Raw genomic sequence first — 18,733 nt, 5'->3', positions numbered from 1 at the left:
GACCACACTCCACCTTTTCTCTGAGATCTTGGCAAAGTGAAATACACAGACAAATACTGAGGAGGGTGAGGGAGGAGAAAGAGTTACACAAGAAAGATAAATGGGTGCAGTCAAGGCTGTCGCTTTATCCCTGAGAGTTACCAGACAGCTGTTTGACCTTCACATATGCGCACACACACAAACACACACAAACACACACACACCACACACACACACCACATACCACACACACACCACACACACTCCATGACACAATCAGACACTAGTGATATGACATCTACATGCTGCAATCCTCCTGTACTGTGTAAATCCAGAAAGCATTGTAGAAGGATTTTCTGAAGAATGCCACGCAGCCCAGATATGGGAAAGACATTAGTGCTGATAATACTGCACAAACTCACAGAAAGAGCCAGGCGATATGCTTTCACTGTGTGCTAAGAGCTGTGAACTGTATTCCTTTCTCATTCTCCATTCAGGGAAAAGGAGTATATATTATCATATATAAATAATTCCTGTGTACTGTAGGCACATGAATACATAAGATAAGATAAGATAAGATAAGATAAGATAAGATAAGATAAGATAAGATAAGATAAGATAAGATAAGATAAGATAAGATAAGATAAGATAAGATAAGATAAACCTTTATTCATCCCAGTGTGGAAATTTCTGTTACAGCAGCTAAAAAAACTTTTGATAAAAAAATGTTCAATAATAAAAGGAAATTATGTGAAGTACCATGTGAAATTTTTTAAACATCTAGTAACCACAATCATGATTTTTGCACCATGCTGGGTAGCAAAATGCCAGTCAACCTGCTGCTATACATCCCTGATGAGGGAGGGACATTCATCCCTAATGAGGGAGTAAATTTTGCACTTTTGCACTGTTGAACTGTTCCCAAACACAGTTTCTTTAATTTGTCTTTGGTGCTGCAGCTTGTCATTTCAGCAATCCTGGTATTATTACCCCAAAATGTTTACATAAAAGCCACCGAAGCTAATTGACAAAATAGCAAGCTGCATTTTAATTACACATCAGATGAATACTGCTGGTCAGCCCTGCCTCCATTTACCTGTATGTGTATGCATGGAACAAAAAATAAATATCTAATTCTTAAACTCACCAATTTAAACTATTTCTAATGCTCTCCTGCTATTACAATCAGCAAACATCTGTTAAATATTACGCTGAGTCATTTTTATAATGAGAATTATACATACACTGTAAATAGTAAGCTAGTAGAAGGTTGTGAATTTGGGTCTGCTGGGTCAATGTCCCCTCCACCATGTGCCACTCCTCTCCCTCAGCACGCCACGTGTGTTTGTATAGCTGTCTGTAGCAGACCTCCCACTCAGACACTAGCTCAGAAACTGTAGCCCGCAACCTGAGCCCCAAGACACACACGCACACACATACACACGCACGCACACACACACGCACGCAGACATACATCCACAGACACACACACTCACACAGACATACACACACACACAGACACAGACACACACACACACACACACAGACACACACACAGACAGACATACACAGACATACACACAGACACACACACACAGACATACACACACATATACAGACATACATACACAGACACACACACACAGACAGACATACACACACAGACACACACACAGACAGACATACACAGACATACACACAGACACACACACACAGACATACATCCACAGACACACTCACACAGACATACACACAGACACACACACAGACACACACACAGACACACACACAGACACACACACACACACACACACACAGACACAAACACAGACATACATACACAGACACACACACAGACATACACACAGACACACACACACATACACACAGACAGACAGACATACACAGACACCCACTCACACAGACATACAGACACAGACACACACACAGACACACACACAGACATACAGACACAGTCACACACACACAGACATACAGACACAGACACACACACAGACACACAAACATACATACACAGACCAGACACACAGACACACAGACATACAGACATACAGACATACAGACACACACACACACACACACACACACACACACACACACACACACACACACACACACACACACACACACACACACACACACACACACACACACACACACACACACCCTAGTCCTAAATCTGACACTGCCGTACTGCCCCATAGCTAATTATGAAACAGCTTACGGTCCACTACTTCCTATAGTGCAGAGTTATCTACTGACAGTGTGGCACCGGTTGGATTTTCCCCTCAACACTTACCTGTAACAACATCAACATCAGAATCACACGTAAATGCTTCAAATAAGATAGACCAACTCTAGATAATTGGATAGAGGTGACCATAGAGATGGAATCAAAATAGAACACGTGTTTTTACCCTGGATGTAGATAGTAGCTAGTTTTTCTTTAAATATACATTTTCCTCATAAAAAGAATACAATTTAACAGTTTAACTATAATAAAACATTTTAATGATTTGTCATTATACGTAAGTTGAAATATGTAATATGACTTCACTCATAATGAACAAAAAGCAGAAACTCTTTACATGGTGAGCTTTTACACGAGGAGACATTTATTTAGCAGTGAAGGAGTCAATGGGAAAGTCTTCAGGATGAAGGTCTACACTCTTTGCAGCTTCTTGTTAAAAATGACAGGCATCAATCTGTCTTATTAAGATGAAATTTGTCTTATAGAGGAAAAACGTGGTGAGAGAATGACATGTTTATAGCTTCTATAACTGCCAGCGTCGGCAAACAGCTGACTAATCAACTAGCTTGTGTTTTATTCTGTTATTACTAAATAACCAACTTCAAATAACCAAATAACACTCCATTACTGGCTATCATTTAACAACAGTATTGTAAAAATCTGATGGAAATAGAAGATGGAGAAAAAGAGTCAGCAGCTCGGAAACGCAGTCTGAGATTTTTTGCTGAGAATTGCACATTAACATGTGCTCAGTCTTCTTTGACTGCTTTTATCCAGTTGGATAACTTGGTAACCTGATAGGACTATATTAGTTGCGCAGTAACACACGCACAATGAGAAAAGCCACTTTTCGGGTAACTAGAGAGATATGTGTGTGAGCTCAGGGTGTGTCTAAGGAATTTGCACCATATTATGGAAAGCTACACCTTCACCCTTCGCCCAGCCCTCCAGCTGTAACCCATGTGAACTATTAAACTCCCTGTATTACTTCCCACAGCGATAACAATAAGCATGTACTCTTTCTCTGTGGACAACCGAAGACTCTACTGCAGTCACCTATAAGAGTTTTCTCCTAGAGTACAGATAAACTACACAGTTAATCAACATGATCAAATTAAAAGATGGGTTGCCATGTAGTCTCACCTGAAAATCCTCCAGAGGAAACTGCAGCATGTCTCGGAGGACATCGCTAAGGATCTGAGTCTTTCTCTGGACCAGGACACTCTCATAGTCCAACGGCTCGATCAGACGTGGCTTTAGCTGCGGACACAAACGTAATCACACTCGTTATTTGGAATGGGATAAGGTGTGTGTGTCACAGATAATGAAAGGCATAATATATAACAGAAAAAAGTGTCTATAAATGTAGTCCAAGGTTTCCTGCTCTCATCAAACAGCATGGCACGCTTGAATTTCACATGCTTAGCAATTCACATGCCTGGCTCTGCTTAGATACATCAGAATTTTCTAGAGCTCAGATTTACAGCATCTGGAGACAGTGTCAGGATGATGATAATAACAGAAAGGATATAGAAATAACAAACGGTGAAAATCTGGGAAATGAAATTTTTCTTTGAAGTATACACCAGATGGAAGAGAAAGGGGTGGAAACAAGTGGATGCTATCTGATCTGGTCCTTTTGGGTGTGACTGGCTGGAACTGACAGAACTGTTTGCACATGTTTGTAGGAGTTTTCATAGAAGAGACAACACGTACCAGCGTTTAAAGGGCTTCAACAAATGTAAAAAAAATCTGAAATTCAATTCAGGTGAATTTATTTATTTTGTCTCCTGTCCTTAGGCAGATTAGCTAGTTCTGGTGTCTAAGTGTCTAACTGGCTTTTATCAGACTGATGGGGAAGCAAACTCAAAAACTCTGATTATAGTCCTTCACACAGGTTGTGCTTTTCTGTTACACTGAACGAAAACTACAGAGTGTCTAATGTTTCCCAATCCAGTAGCTTTCTACCATAATTTTGACACACAGACAAGGATTAACATGGACTAACTAGACACACTCTCTGGAGAGTACTGGAGCAGCTTACAATGCTTAAAGGAGAACACTAACTCTTCAGATCTCTCGGAGGTAGGTAACTGGAACAAAAAATCTCAACAATAATGGAAACAAACATGTCTCAAGTGCGTTTCTTTCCTTGAGCTATGAATAATGAGGTGCAGGTTGGACACAGCAAAGTGAGAAGAGAATCTCAGTTATCAACAGAAGATGACTGAACAGGACAGCTATGAGACTTGGATGAGGGCTGGATATGATATGCTTCAATAAAAATGGTATGCTAGAAGTAAGTGTGTGTGTAAGTGTGTGTGTGTGTGTGTGTGTGTGTGTGTGTGGGATGTAAGTATGACTTCAGCGCTCTCTGGTCAGTGAGATCGCAGGTTGCTCCACATCTGGTCCTGATATTAGTTGGGTGATGTCAGAGGGATCACCATGGTGATGTCATAGTTTTTGCTATGCATTGCTAACTGACACACTGTAGTCTGATAGAGAAAGGTGCGGGTGTAAATTTCACATACACACCGATGCATACTTACTTTTTTTTTCTTTTTTTTTTACTTTTGCTTCATTCACAAGTACCATGTTAAATCTTCAGGGGATACTGCATATACATGCGTTCATATACGTATAGATCTATGTATGTATATGAGACACACACACACACACACACACACACTCACACACACACACAGGTGAATCAGTGATAAATGGCTTGCTGATAACAGGGCAGGCATGGCATTTTCCTCACACCCGATAGTATCACACATTTAAGAATCCAGCTCAGACACCCAACTATGCGAGCATTATAGGTTAATCATAAGCTGACAGAAGCTGTATAGACATATCAGTAATGAGAATCATATGACAGACAGGTGACAAAGCAGTAATCATTAAACAGAGAAGGAGATTACATCATGTACTACAAATCTCAATGTTTCTGACCACGATCACTTCTCAAAATCCAGTGTTTGGTTTTTGGTGACATTTAGTTTCGGGGTTCTTTCACCTCATGCAGGTACATTTTTATTTGAAAATATAGAATACTATAAATAAGTATAGATTAAAGAATATTATTAATAACTTCTAGTTCTTTCTTGAATTTCCTCTGGAATCAATAAAATATCTGTCTGTCTGTCTGTCTGTCTGTCAAGTTTCCAATAGTTTTACTTGCTACTGAAAGCTGTAAAAAATTTTTTTTACATTTCCTGACATACTTATAAAGCCATTAGATACAGATTTGTTTATTGGGTTAATATATACATTTAAAGAAAACAAATACTGTACATATACATCAGCTTTAGAATCTTGTGGTTGCAATGTTGCCAGCTCATTTAGATTCCCACAATAAAGTGTGTGTGTGTGTGGGGGGGGGGGGGGGGATTGAAAAGCAAATTAGTGCAAAATCAAACCTTTTTGACTGCAACAACCACAAAGATCATGAAGGGACTGAAGAAGTGGTGTTCAGCATCTAAACAAAGACTCATGTGTTGTATGGATCAATCTTGTGCTTGTAATTCGGGCTGATTATTTGATGCGGATTGTCATAATATTGTAGTAACAAACTGAATCATCTCATGTGGATAAGGACCTCTTTGGGTGAATCAGGGTGCAATAGTTCAGTGGGCAGCTGAGTAAGGGCGGAGTGCTCACATCTGTCCAAACTAACTAAAGCTCCACACTAGACAAGGAAGGTGTGAAAGCTCCATTAAACACACACACATACTGATGACAAGTTTGCTCCACGTAAATAGCAAACACAAACAACAAAACGGTCATTTTAACCTCAGCCCATTCTAATTAAATCTTTATTTCCTGAACAAGTTCTGTCCAAACTAAAAAGCTTGAACACATGCCAGCGTGACATGGGGGAAAGAATCCGTCTCAGCCTTGTGCATGTGGGACGTTTGGCCCTTTATTTCGGTTCAAAGGCATCAAAACAGCCACTAAGGTTTGGACAGTTGTGCTCACAATGACATGAAATGCAGTTATTGTGTCCGAGCTCTCCTTTAGTCAAGACTGTGGAATGTGTGCAGATTGCAGTGTGGTACTGTCTGCTGGGTGTGTGTGCATACATGTGTGTGTGCTTTACTCCCACTGTTGTTTAAAGGCTGTGATGATGCTTCCCATATGCTTGTATCAGGGTTTCACCCAAGTCAATATGCTTCAAAAGACAGTATGCTTCACACTGTACACTAAACTCCACAGAAGAACCAATGTGTTACTCTCTCTTACACACACACACACACACACACACACACACACACACACACACACACACACACACACACAGACACACACAGACACACACACACACACACACACACACATTATATGCTTCTTTAAAGGTTCTTGTAAAAAAAAAAGTGTGTATAGACTTGAGAATAATGTCTCATTTTACTTCCATTTTTTGCCACGAAATTAGTACTTGAATGGAACTGCTTGGCTCTTTTACATAAATAAATAAAAAAAATAAAATTCCCCTCAATACAAACAAAGTTTTAACAGACAGCTGAGGGTTGGTTCAGAGGTAAAGATTAGATTTATAGGATTTCACTGTGATGAACCTCTGCTGTCTGTGATGATCCTCTGCTTATAAACATCAACATTAATTTCCCAAGATTCCTAAAAGGTTTCCTTCCAGTCTCAGTACGTGTTGAGTTGCCTGTTACCCCAACAGCTGGTGGGGTTAGGAGAGCAGATGTGTATTTATGGGGCAACACTTGTAACATTACAGTTTTACACACTGACACAATTCAGACTGGAGAAATAAATTTGTACATTTGGCGGGAAATGTCATTCTAGTCTACAACTTTGGGACAAAACGGAGAGGTTTACTGTTACATAGATGTTTGCTCTTGCATATTCTCTAATTATCATTAACCACACGACACTGAAATAAAACCTTCGGCTTCCTTTATTAATCTCACATTTTCTCCACTACATGTCATTTAAAATACTCATTTTAACTCTTCCTCATTCTGCTGCTATCATTTGCCTTTTTTCTTCTTCTATTTTGTCGTCACACACACACACACACACACACACACACACACACACACACACACACACACACACACACACACACACACACACACACACACACACACACAAGGCTTCACTGGTTTCTCTCTCACTGCAAAATTCAAATAGAAAACTGTTCATCACAACACCGACACAACTTTAACTGAGATAGGAATTGGTTCGTGACACATTCATACTGTTCAGTGAGAATTCCATCTCCATCCTTATACACCTCCAGCATTAAAATATATTTAATCAAGGTTCAAACTGTACAATTTAAAAACTGGTACACTTCTTGTACGGTGTGTGTGTGTGTGTGTGTGTGTGTGTGTGTGTGTGCGTCTTACCACTGTCTGTGCTGACTTGCTGCCCTGCTCTGGCTCAACAACAGGTCGAACCTTAAATTGCTGTGGAGATTCGATCACCATTTTTGACCCTTTAGCCGCCCGGCACTGCATGCTTTCAGCTTCTCTTGCTCTCTTTCTAGCCACAAAAAAAATAAAGGATATCTTTCCAGTTTACCATCCAGGAGAAGAACTGGATATGAGGTGCACCAGTATAGAATGGTGGCTGGAGAGAGCAGTCAACATGTCCAGCAGAGTTCAGTCTTCAGTAGAGAAAACAAGAGCTCCACTCCTTTCTCTCCCCAACACGCTCTCTCTCTCACACACACACTCACACACCTCTCTCGCTCTACTTTTCTCTCTCTCTCTCACACACACACACCTCTCTCTCTCTCTTTCTCTCACACACACATCTCTCTCTCTCTCCCTTTCTCTCTCTCTCTCACTGACACACCTCTCTCTCTCTCTCCCTCTCTCTCTCTCACACACACACCTCTCTCTCTCTGACACACATACACACATACACACACACACCTCTCTCTCTCTCTCTCTCTCTCTCTCTCTCTCTCTCCCTCTCTCATACACACACGCACTCAGTCACTCACTCACTGACAGGAGACTCCTCCTACACTCAGCTGTGCTCCCCCACCCACCCCCACCCACATGCTCCTCCCCCAAGAGTGAGCTGAGCCTATGGAATTTACCTGCACACTAATGACTCATGTCCCACCACATACACAGGGACAAAAGGGACTCCAGTGCAAACAGCCTGTGTTGTACAGGTCTAATATATGTGTGAGTGCCTCTTTGTACAGGTGTAAGCAAAAGTTTGTGCATTTGACTTTCTGCTTGAATAAAGCCCTTAAAATTTAACAGGAGCTCCATCATTTTTTTTCTATGCAGGTCAAGTAAAACGGCTCATGCCTATTCTAAACTTTTGGTCAAGCTCTGTGCACTGTAGCGTTCCTGTATAAATGATCTGCATTAGGAGTCACACAAGGGATTTCTAAAGGACTTCTTCATGTGTATTCATAGATTCGAGCACTGCTGAAGCACTGCCAGAAATCGTAGAGAATAATTCTGACCTATAAGCTACAATGCGCTCTCTGTATTTTGGAATATGTAACATCTACAGTCAAAACTGTGGCATAAAGGGAAGGTCACATTTATTGAAATATTTGTTATCTGTTCCAGATGTAAGTGTTTGAATACTGAAATCACTGTACAGCTTTTTGTTACACTGCAGCACAGGAAGCCAGGGAGAAATGACGCCACTGATAAAGAACAATATCGTGGTGTACAGATCCTTACAGCAGCTCAAGCAGCTGAACGCTGAATAACGCAAGATGAAAATATTCTGTTTGATTTGTAAGCAGAATAAACTATTCTACAATTTATATAACAAAAAAAACAATTATACAACAAAAGAAATACATTACAGCAAGATTTTGCCTTATATATAGTAATTTAATTATCCATTCTGCTGTCAAGGAAAAATCTGTCCACCAGGCAAAGTCCCGTTCTTTTTATTGCATGTTGTGTCCAGGATGTTTATGCTGGACAGCAGGCATACACACACTCACACACACACTCACCTATACACACACTCACAAACACACACATGCTCACACACACCTATACACACGCTCACACACACCTATGACACACACACACGCTCACACACCTATACACACAGAATCACACACACACACTCACACACACACTCACCTATACACACACTCACAAACACACACATGCTCACACACACCTATACACACGCTCACACACACCTATGACACACAAACACGCTCACACACCTATACACACAGAATCACACACACACACTCACAAACACACACTCACACACACACACACAAACACACACTCTCACACACACACACACACACAAACACACACACACACACTCTCTCTCTCACACTCACACACACTCACACACACTCACACACACTCTCACACACTCTCACACACTCTCACACACTCTCACACACTCTCACACACTCACACACACTCACACACACTCACACACACTCACACACACTCACACACACTCACACACACTCACACACACTCTCACACACTCTCACACACTCTCACACACACACACACACACATCCATATATTATATCCTTCCATTGCCTCAGTCATAAGCTTCCTTCCTTCATTTGACCTTGAGGGAACACAGACTGTTTCAGTATATGTGTGTAAGGGATTGTCAGGTTGTCAATGACACAAGATCAGAATGCCTTCTACTCTTTCTCTTCCTGAGGGTTCGAGTGTCTGCTCTCTAAATCAGAGCAAGCATATGTGATCTCACTCACAGCATCCCATTGTGTGTGGACTGTTTTACAACCAGAGTCTGATGTAGCCATCAGCTCCATAGGGTGTTATCTGGAATGTGCAATGTTTCCACTGCAAGTTCCTAAGAGCTTATACTAATTTAAGGAGTGTGATTGACATAAGAGTCAGACTCGACACTTAAAAGGTTATGTCCATATTTACACGTTTCACTTCGATTTTGTGCCTAAACCTGAAACAGATGTTATTTTTCACCTCAGATTCGAGCAACTTTCATACACAGTTCCTGAGCAGACATGCATCTGTCACAAGCCATACAGCTGTACTGGAAATGCTCAGATCAGATACACACATTCCTCCAGTCTCCTTTTCTGCACAATTTTAGAAAGAGTTTAAAAGCGTTACTAACTAACCCTGAGATCAAATTTGTTTATGTTAATAGTCAAAAAAATAAGTTAGTAATTGCTGTTTATAAAATGTGGATCATCTGCTTTAAAAAGTGCATTTGTGATGTTTTCAAAAATGATGTCTGTAATTTCAGATATTAGTTTGCAAACAAAGCTATCAAAGCCAAAAAGTAAATCTGAGCACAATATCAGAAGAGAGCAATAAGGCTTACTGGCAAAATGGGAACCTGGCCAAGAGCTACAGTTCTCTTGTCAGTCCAGCTGGAAAACACCCCTCTATTTCATCCATGAAGGTGAAGCCATGCCATGAGCACAATCTTTATCTAAAGTACAGACTGAATGTTAGTGTACAGTACTGTATATGTAAAGATTGTACGTTAGTGTATATGTACTGTAACTGAAGTGCTGCTACAAAGCCTTGTAGCTACATATAATATGTGTGTGTCCCTTTTTACTGTATGATCTCTAGTACTCGGCAAAATCATTAGAAAGCTTGGATTGATAAAAGGCCAGCAGTTAAATTCCACTCCACTTAGACAAATCAGTGTTATTCTTTCTGTTACCACAGCAAATCAGTCAGAATAAAGACAACGAAGGCTCTCTCCAGGTTTTTTTAAACATCTGATCACAATAAAAGAGTGAAAGTAAGAGTAAAGAGAAGAGTTATGTAGAAAGACTCTTGGGAAAACAAATCTGCAGATGTTGGAATATAACCCTAAATGATTTTATCTTTCCAAATAAAGCTGTAACATGAATCACAATACACTCTATCTTCCTTTAATTCAACATCATGAATTGAGCTCAGCACTAATGGTGCCCTGAGGTTTTCACCTTTCTGCTTTAAAGGGTATAGTATGAAAGATTAAACAATGCCCCTGTGTGCCATTAAACTGACACTTTCTGTGCTTTCACCTGGTTTTACAGAGACGATGGAGCTGTGTTTACCTGGATGTGTTCCCCCCCCCTGTGTACAATGATCCCAAGGATAGGTTCCAGATCCATACTGATCCATTTAATCAATTTAATGAGTGAGGGAGTGAGTGAGGGAGTGAGTGTGGGAGTGAGGGAGTGAGTGAGGGAGTGAGTGAGTGAGTGAGTGAGTGAGTGAGTGAGTGAGTGAGTGAGAAAGTGTGGGATTCAGTGTGGGAGTGAGTGAGTGAGTGAGTTAGTGAGAAAGTGTGGGATTCAGTGTGGGAGTGAGTGAGGGAGTAAGGGAGGGAGCTAGTGAGAAAGTGTGTGAGTGAGTGTGTGAGTGAGTGAGTGAGTGAGTGAGTGGGTGAGTGAGTGAGTGAGTGAGTGAGTGAGTGAGTGAGTGAGTGAGTGAGTGAGTGAGTGAGTGAGTGAGTGAGTGAGTGAGTGAGTGAGTGAGTGAGTGAGTGAGAAAATGTGGGATTCAGTGTGGGAGTGAGTGAGGGAGTAAGGGAGTAAGGGGGGGGGGGTTAATGAGAAGGTGTGCGAGTGAGTGAGTGATTGAGTGGGTGAGTGAGGGAGTGAGGGAGTTAGTGAGAAATTGTGGGAGTGAGTGGGTGGGTGAGTGAGGGAGTGAGGGAGTTAGTAAGAAATTGTGGGAGTGAGTGGGTGAGTGAGTAAGGGAGGGAGTTAGTGAGAAAGTGTTGGAGTGAGTAAGTGAGTGAGTGAGTGAGTAAGGGAGGGAGTTAGTGAGTAAGAAAGAAGTGACATACAGCTAAGTACGGTGACCCATACTCATACTCCGTTCTCTGCATTTAACCCATCCAAAGTGCACACACACAGCAGTGAACACACACACACACACACCGTGAACACACACCCGGAGCAGTGGGCAGCCATTTATGCTGCGGCGCCCAGGGAGCAGTTGGGGGGCTCGGTGCCTTGCTCAAGGGCTCCTCAGTTGTGGCAGGCCTGAGACTCGAACAAACAACCTTAGGGTTAGGAGTCAAACTCTCTAAGCATTAGGCTTTGACTTCCCTGAGGGAGTGAAAGTTTTTGCTGTGGTGATTCTGCATGTGTCATCACACTTCTGTGGAAATGCCAAAGGGAAGTGTATATGTAATATATATTACGGTTACATTGCCACATGTTGGACATATTGGACGTGTGTACAGTAGAACAGCTTTGGCAAAGCTTTCCATAATGCCTGTGTCATCCTAAGACCTTTTTGTTACAAACAGGCTTGAATTATAAGTAAGTTTCATATGTAGTAATCACACATACTGCACAGACAAAGTGGACACAGAGAAGACTGAAAATGTTGCATTATTGCTTCTACAAAGCAAATGCTAAACCCTGAAACACTAAACTCTCTTGTTCACCCCTACCTGATAAGTGCTATAACAGATCCTCAGTCAGCTAAAGACTACTAAAAGCCATACTCCTTGCACTGTAGACATGACCCCTCACCCTGTCCCCGTCCCCCTCTTTCCCTGTAAAGCCAAAGAGTTTAGATGAGGAAGGAAAAGGCTGTGCTGCACTAATCACTGCACTCACTGAGTACAATAACATAGGCTGACTTTCCTCTAAACAAGCTTACATGCACTTTAACACACACACACACGCACACACACAAGTTCACGTAAAGGGAGTTTAATGTTTTCTACCCGTAAACATCTATTGATCCATTGACCCATTAGTGGCGTCTGTGCTGCTGAAGGAGAAAAAGGATGCTCTCACTCATGGCAGATTCAGCCTGGATGATGCAAGATTGTACAAAGCAAAAGGATGCATAATATACAGATAACGGAAGCCAAGCTGATCCTGTTTCATGATGCAGTCCCATCTTTCTGAATGAAAAGGGTCATGACAGCACAGTGGTGAGGAAGAGCTGCTCCTCCTCCATGCGCTCCTGATCTATTTCTGCAAACTCACTCAGCAAGCTCTCATACAGTACATACACAGGCTGTTCTAACCAAGTTGTGTTATCCAGGTAATTTCGATGCCATCAGACAAACCCTGACACACTCAAAATAGAAAACAAAACCCATATATCCTTTAGAAAGCAAGCTATGAGATAGAGTGATTTCCAGGTTTGATGACTTGAACTAAGCATGACTAAGCATTTTTGTATTACAGAAATATCTATAATTTACAGTAGAATACAATAACCCTAAGATGCAACAGACATCATATTTAAAACGCATGCATGAGCACGTCACACACTCACACCACACCTTTGAAGAAGTAGTTCTGACAGGCCATGCCCTCGACTCTCTGTAGCTGGCACAGGCTGCTTCTGTCTCCACCGGTTCGTTCGGTTCGGCTGCACTCGTGCTCTTCCAGTAGCCACAATTCCTCTGGAGCACCGAACGCAACCCATCGAACAGAATCATGCTGGTGGTGCAACCCATGACTTGAGGGGTGACTGTGCATCACTCCAAACCATCAATGACCCAATTTCTGTCTTGCTCCACAGAGACGAGCGGCGTCGAGCCGTGTGCAGCACGGATATCTTCGTGCACTCTGACAGCAGCGAGTGCTGCTAAACCTCACTGATACACTCATGGCATGGGGAGGGGGGTTGAGTATCTGTGTGTCTATGTATGTGTATGGTAAGTTGGAGTGAGAACAGCATGCAGTAATGCTCTCTCAAAGTGTAGTAAGATAATAAGATGTGTGTGTGTGATGCTAAAGCTTCACACAACCCTGGAGCCAACAGTAATCCTCATCACAGTCCGTGAGTAAACCTATTCAGACTTATGTTTTATGGGGTGCTGCCATATTTCACACACACACACACACACACACACACACACACACACACACACACACACACACACACACACACACACACACACACACACACTCACTATCACATGCACACACTATCACACACACTCTCATGCAAACGCACACTCACAAACACACACACACACACACACACACACACTCACTCACACTCACACAACAGTGTGGACTGCACTGATCTGCACCAAATACACACATTAAATATAAATCCATATACAATATACAGTTTACATGCTGTTTTGCACACTGTTTCTGCTCTCTTTGCACATGCTGTATTTCACATTCAGTCATTTGCTGTTTTGCACAACTCATTACAATACCTTCAATACCTCATCAAACTGCTGCCATTACATTAAATGTAGATCTGTTTAAATAGAACCCTCTTGTTCAGATTCCTATATTTTTGCACATGTACTGTTGAATATACAGTATGTACTCTGCGCTGTTTTTGTGTAGTCTTGTCGTGTTTTGTATTGTTGGTTTGCGCTGTTTTTTTCTTGCACTGTTTGCACCTGGTTTCACAGATGCACTTTATGACTAGGACTAATTTACTTTAAGTCCTTAGCTCTGTCTTTGTTCTATGTAGCACCAGGGTCCCTGAGAAACGTTGTCTCATTTCACTGTGTACTGCGTTATCTATATATGGATGAAATGACAATAAAAGCAACTTGACTTGACTTCACTTGACGCAACTTCACTTGACGTGACGCGACTTGACTCTAAGCTTACACCCAAACCTCAATCAGCAAAAGGAATTATTTTTAATAGCAATAGCAGTTCACTGCATGGGGACCAGCCAAATGGCTGTTAGTCCCAGCCAAGATATAAAAATATTTATACCACCCCACACCCCCACACACATGTATTGTGAGAAGGAACAACTGTGACGTGAATTAAGTGAATTATGAATATTATTATAGGATATGATGATATTATTCAAACATTATTTTTACCACCCAGACTTTCTTGAAGCTTGAACATCTCACCTACTACACTTGTTTATACAGATACTGTTCAGTTTGTGTTTTTACATTTTTGAAACTAAATCGTACGGCAAAAGGCAGTCATGCAGTGTGTGAATAATGAGGTGATAAAGTAATCCTGACTGTGGATTATAGCCGTGTGTGTGGTGTGTGTGGTGTGTGTGGTGTGTGTGGTGTGTGTATGTTGGGAAGCAATGTAGTTGGACGGTAAGCCATTTAAGACAAATGACAGACTAAAATGATTAATGATTAATGAATGATTAATCGCTGAATAAGAAGACAATGAGTTGAGTAAATGTTACAAGAACACAGTTATGTAGGTGGTCAGAACTGTGAAATAACCCAGTAAGTTTTGAAGTCTTGAAGAAGTTTAACATGAGTTGAATCACAGATGATGAACCGATATACTGGAGACATTTAACCATTCGGTTGGCTCATACTGCAAAAACCTTCTGCATCTAGAGATTTCTGGAGTATATTAGTCTTTAAGACAGTATATAAGTAAAACGACAAAGATAAATTGCAGTCATTAACAAATATATCCACAGGCAAAGGCAAATAACCTCGAGTAAGCTATTATCCTCCTACACACAGGTTAACGCTATGACACATTAGCAAAGCCTTCACTGACAGCTGTTTGCCTTATCACTGAGAAAGCATGCTGACTTAATGACACATTCACATACATACATTCTGACACATACACAGTGTAAAGTGTACTTCCATGTCCTGAGGGCAGGTATTCACCTCACTCACGTTTCAGCCTGCCTCACACCAACACGTTCACGAGTACGTGCACACACACCATCTGTGTGGCATTTCCACTGTTTCAGCTGATCGCGTGTTATTACACATGTAAAATCGTGTCAGAACATTGAGACATGCTGAAGCATACATCTGTCACTCATCTCTCTCCTGCTTTGTCATCACTCTAGAGGTCATGGTAGCTTGTAAGCACTGTTTGATTCTCACTGACTTTTATTGACATAGGAGTTTGTCAGGGATTATGTCATATTCAGGAACTGTCAATCACCAGGCCATGAGCTGGTATCACATCCTCACTGAGCTTGTATGTCTCATTCCTGTCGTGAATTTTTTTTTTTTTTCATTAAGCATATGTTGACAGTTAATATTTATTTGGGAGCCTTTTCTGGTGGTACATAATAGCGCGTACCTGTACTGTGTGTGTCTGTAATAGCTCCACTCTGGTTAGGTTAGAGCACATAAGATTATTTGATTTAAATCCATGCAGCTGTTTTATATATGTATATATATATATATATAAATAAACAAACACACACACACACTTCGTTTACTACCAGTAATGCCCAGCAGACTCCATGAGAAAGCAGTGTACAGGAAATGCTGCTATAAACGGTCACATACTATACAACCTGTTCTGTAAAACATTGCTATAACTGCAAGAGGCTTTGAAGTATTTTTGAGCTGCGTGACAAATTAGAAACACACTGAAGATCCGTGGGATGCTGGGGGGGTGGGTTGACTTTCTCACTGGGCTTAAATGTACACACCCAGCCTGGTCAACCTTACACACATATACAAGATATTCATACGGTATAACCTGGGTGCGAAAGAAGTATTTAAAAATAAATAAAGAAAAAGAAAACAAAAACAGATAACCATATAAGAGTGTGTGTGTGTGTGTGTGTGTGTGTGTGTGTGTGTGTGTGTGTGTGTGTGTGTGTGTGTGTGTGTGTGTGTGTGTGTTTGTGTGTGAGTAAAAGGAATACAATACTGTAATAATACTGATGTTAAATACAGAGAAGTGAAAGTTTTTTTTACTGTATGTTTAATAAATTGCACTGCTCATGAATCACTGGACGAATCACTTTAATAAACATTATAAAAAGCTCATTCAGGAAGAGAGACACAGAGTTTTTCTTTATCACACTACTATAAGGACTGTGGACTTCCCATCACATGCTGTAGAGAGAGTAGAGAGCGTGGTGGAGTGGAGAACTCCTACTATAATCCAACACAGAAAATGCTGCACTACTTTACATCTTCTCTGTTCCTCAGCAGAGTCTTTAGATTAATTCTGATCTCTCAGTGCTTTACTTCCTTTAGATGCATTGATTTATACAATACGGTACAGACACTCTGGATAAAGGAAAAGAGAGAGAGAGAGAGAGAGGAGTACGAGTTAAGGAGTTTCAGGAACAGTGCTGACACTGTTCATGTCTGTGGTGATGCTCTGCTCTCTCAGCACTTTCTCTGAATGCTGTATCTCAATCAATATTGAAAGTCAATCATCAACCTGCCATCTTCTCTTTCACAGTTTCCGCTAATGATACATAACTCTTTTGTGTGTGTCAGTGTGAGTGTGTGTGTGAGTGTGTGTGTGTGTGTGTGTGTGTGTGGGTGTGTGTGTGTTAATAATGTAGTATTCAAGTCCCGATTTTCTTGACTTATAAGACCTTTAAAACAAGTCAACTAATAAAGAGCTGCAACAGATTAAGGAAATTCAGGCTTGTTCCCTTTCAAACTCAGACACACAAACACAGCTTGCATCCAAAGGATTATTTTATGATGTTAGAATTTTGTCAGTGATCATGTTATTTTAATGGCAGCGTCAGAAACGCATAAAGCTGCCCTGAGGAAGCGAGAAGTCGGTTTCTGGGCACAAACTGTGGTGAATCATTTTCCTCCTCATAACAGTAGCAAAAACATCTATGGATTAACTCATTTAACGGTAAAAATGAGTTACCGGATAAGAATCCAGGCTCTTTTCTTTGGTTTTTCCTGGTGGTTCAGGAATGAGTTACAACCTCTTGTTGACACAGCATTAACTTGGACATAAGGCTGAGATGACTTAAACTTTAAAGCTGCTGACTTGAGACTTGGACTGAATGGGAAGAGACTTTACTATACTGTAGAACTACTGTGCACACCAAACACACACAGAAACACTGGCAAACACTGGCATCAGGGAACATTTGCTGTGTTTTTGTGTGTGTCAGAGAGAGAGAGAGAGAGAGAGAGAGAGAGAGAGAGAGAGAGAGAGAGAGAGAGAGAGAGAGAGAGAGAGACAGAGAGAGAGAGAGAGAGAGAGAGAGAGAGAGAGAGAGAGACAGAGACAGAGAGACAGACACAGAGACAGAGAGAGATCAAAAGAACAAAACACACTAAGGGGTCTGAGGTTGTGATATTCTGAGCGGTCAACAAGAGGAAGTGGCCTAATATCCCTTTTTCCTGTAAGAGGAATACACAGAAATACAGAGCAAGAGAGCAGGGGAAGAGAGGAGCCATGTGGTCTCATGGGGAGAAGGAGATGCTGATGGACCTTTCCTTCATTAAGAAGGAAGCGGCTGCTTCCTTCTTAATGAATCACAACAAAAATGCACAGAGTGTCCAGCTTCCTCTCTCTCTCTCTCTCTCTCTCACACCACACACACACACACACACACACACACACACACACACACACACACACACACACACACACACACACACACACCAAATTGTAAACCCAGTGTGGTCTTGGACAGAAGAGTGACAGGAGGAGGAGAGAGGAAAGGCAACAGAAAGACAATGAAATTTGGGAAAGATGTAACTTGGGCTGTGAATCAGTTTTGGCTTAATATTAAAATCATGTTTATTCATCACAATTGTGGGCCTAATGTAAGAACACACACACACACACACACACACACACAG

The 18,733-nt window shown here is 41.3% G+C and overlaps 1 protein-coding gene across 13 annotated transcripts in view; it reads right to left on the bottom strand.

Annotated features, from left to right (window-relative positions):
* zmp:0000001200 (dedicator of cytokinesis protein 9) overlaps positions 1-18,733 on the bottom strand; it is a 75,426-nt gene that overhangs the window by 33,848 nt on the left and 22,845 nt on the right. For 5 of the 13 annotated variants that reach the window (XM_047815027.1, XM_047815035.1, XM_047815033.1 and 2 more), the window contains exon 2: positions 3,395-3,511. In XM_047815027.1, the coding sequence (XP_047670983.1) occupies positions 3,395-3,511 (117 nt within the window). Of the gene's footprint in view, positions 1-3,394; positions 3,512-7,632; positions 8,008-13,498; positions 13,739-18,733 lie in introns of those variants that run through there. The other 8 variants (XM_047815029.1, XM_027164411.2, XM_047815026.1 and 5 more) reach the window with 5 other exon arrangements.

Source organism: Tachysurus fulvidraco, chromosome 6 (genome assembly GCF_022655615.1).
Source record: "Tachysurus fulvidraco isolate hzauxx_2018 chromosome 6, HZAU_PFXX_2.0, whole genome shotgun sequence".
Classification (NCBI taxonomy): Eukaryota; Metazoa; Chordata; class Actinopteri; order Siluriformes; family Bagridae; genus Tachysurus; species Tachysurus fulvidraco.
This window is presented reverse-complemented; position numbering and strand designations above follow the sequence as displayed.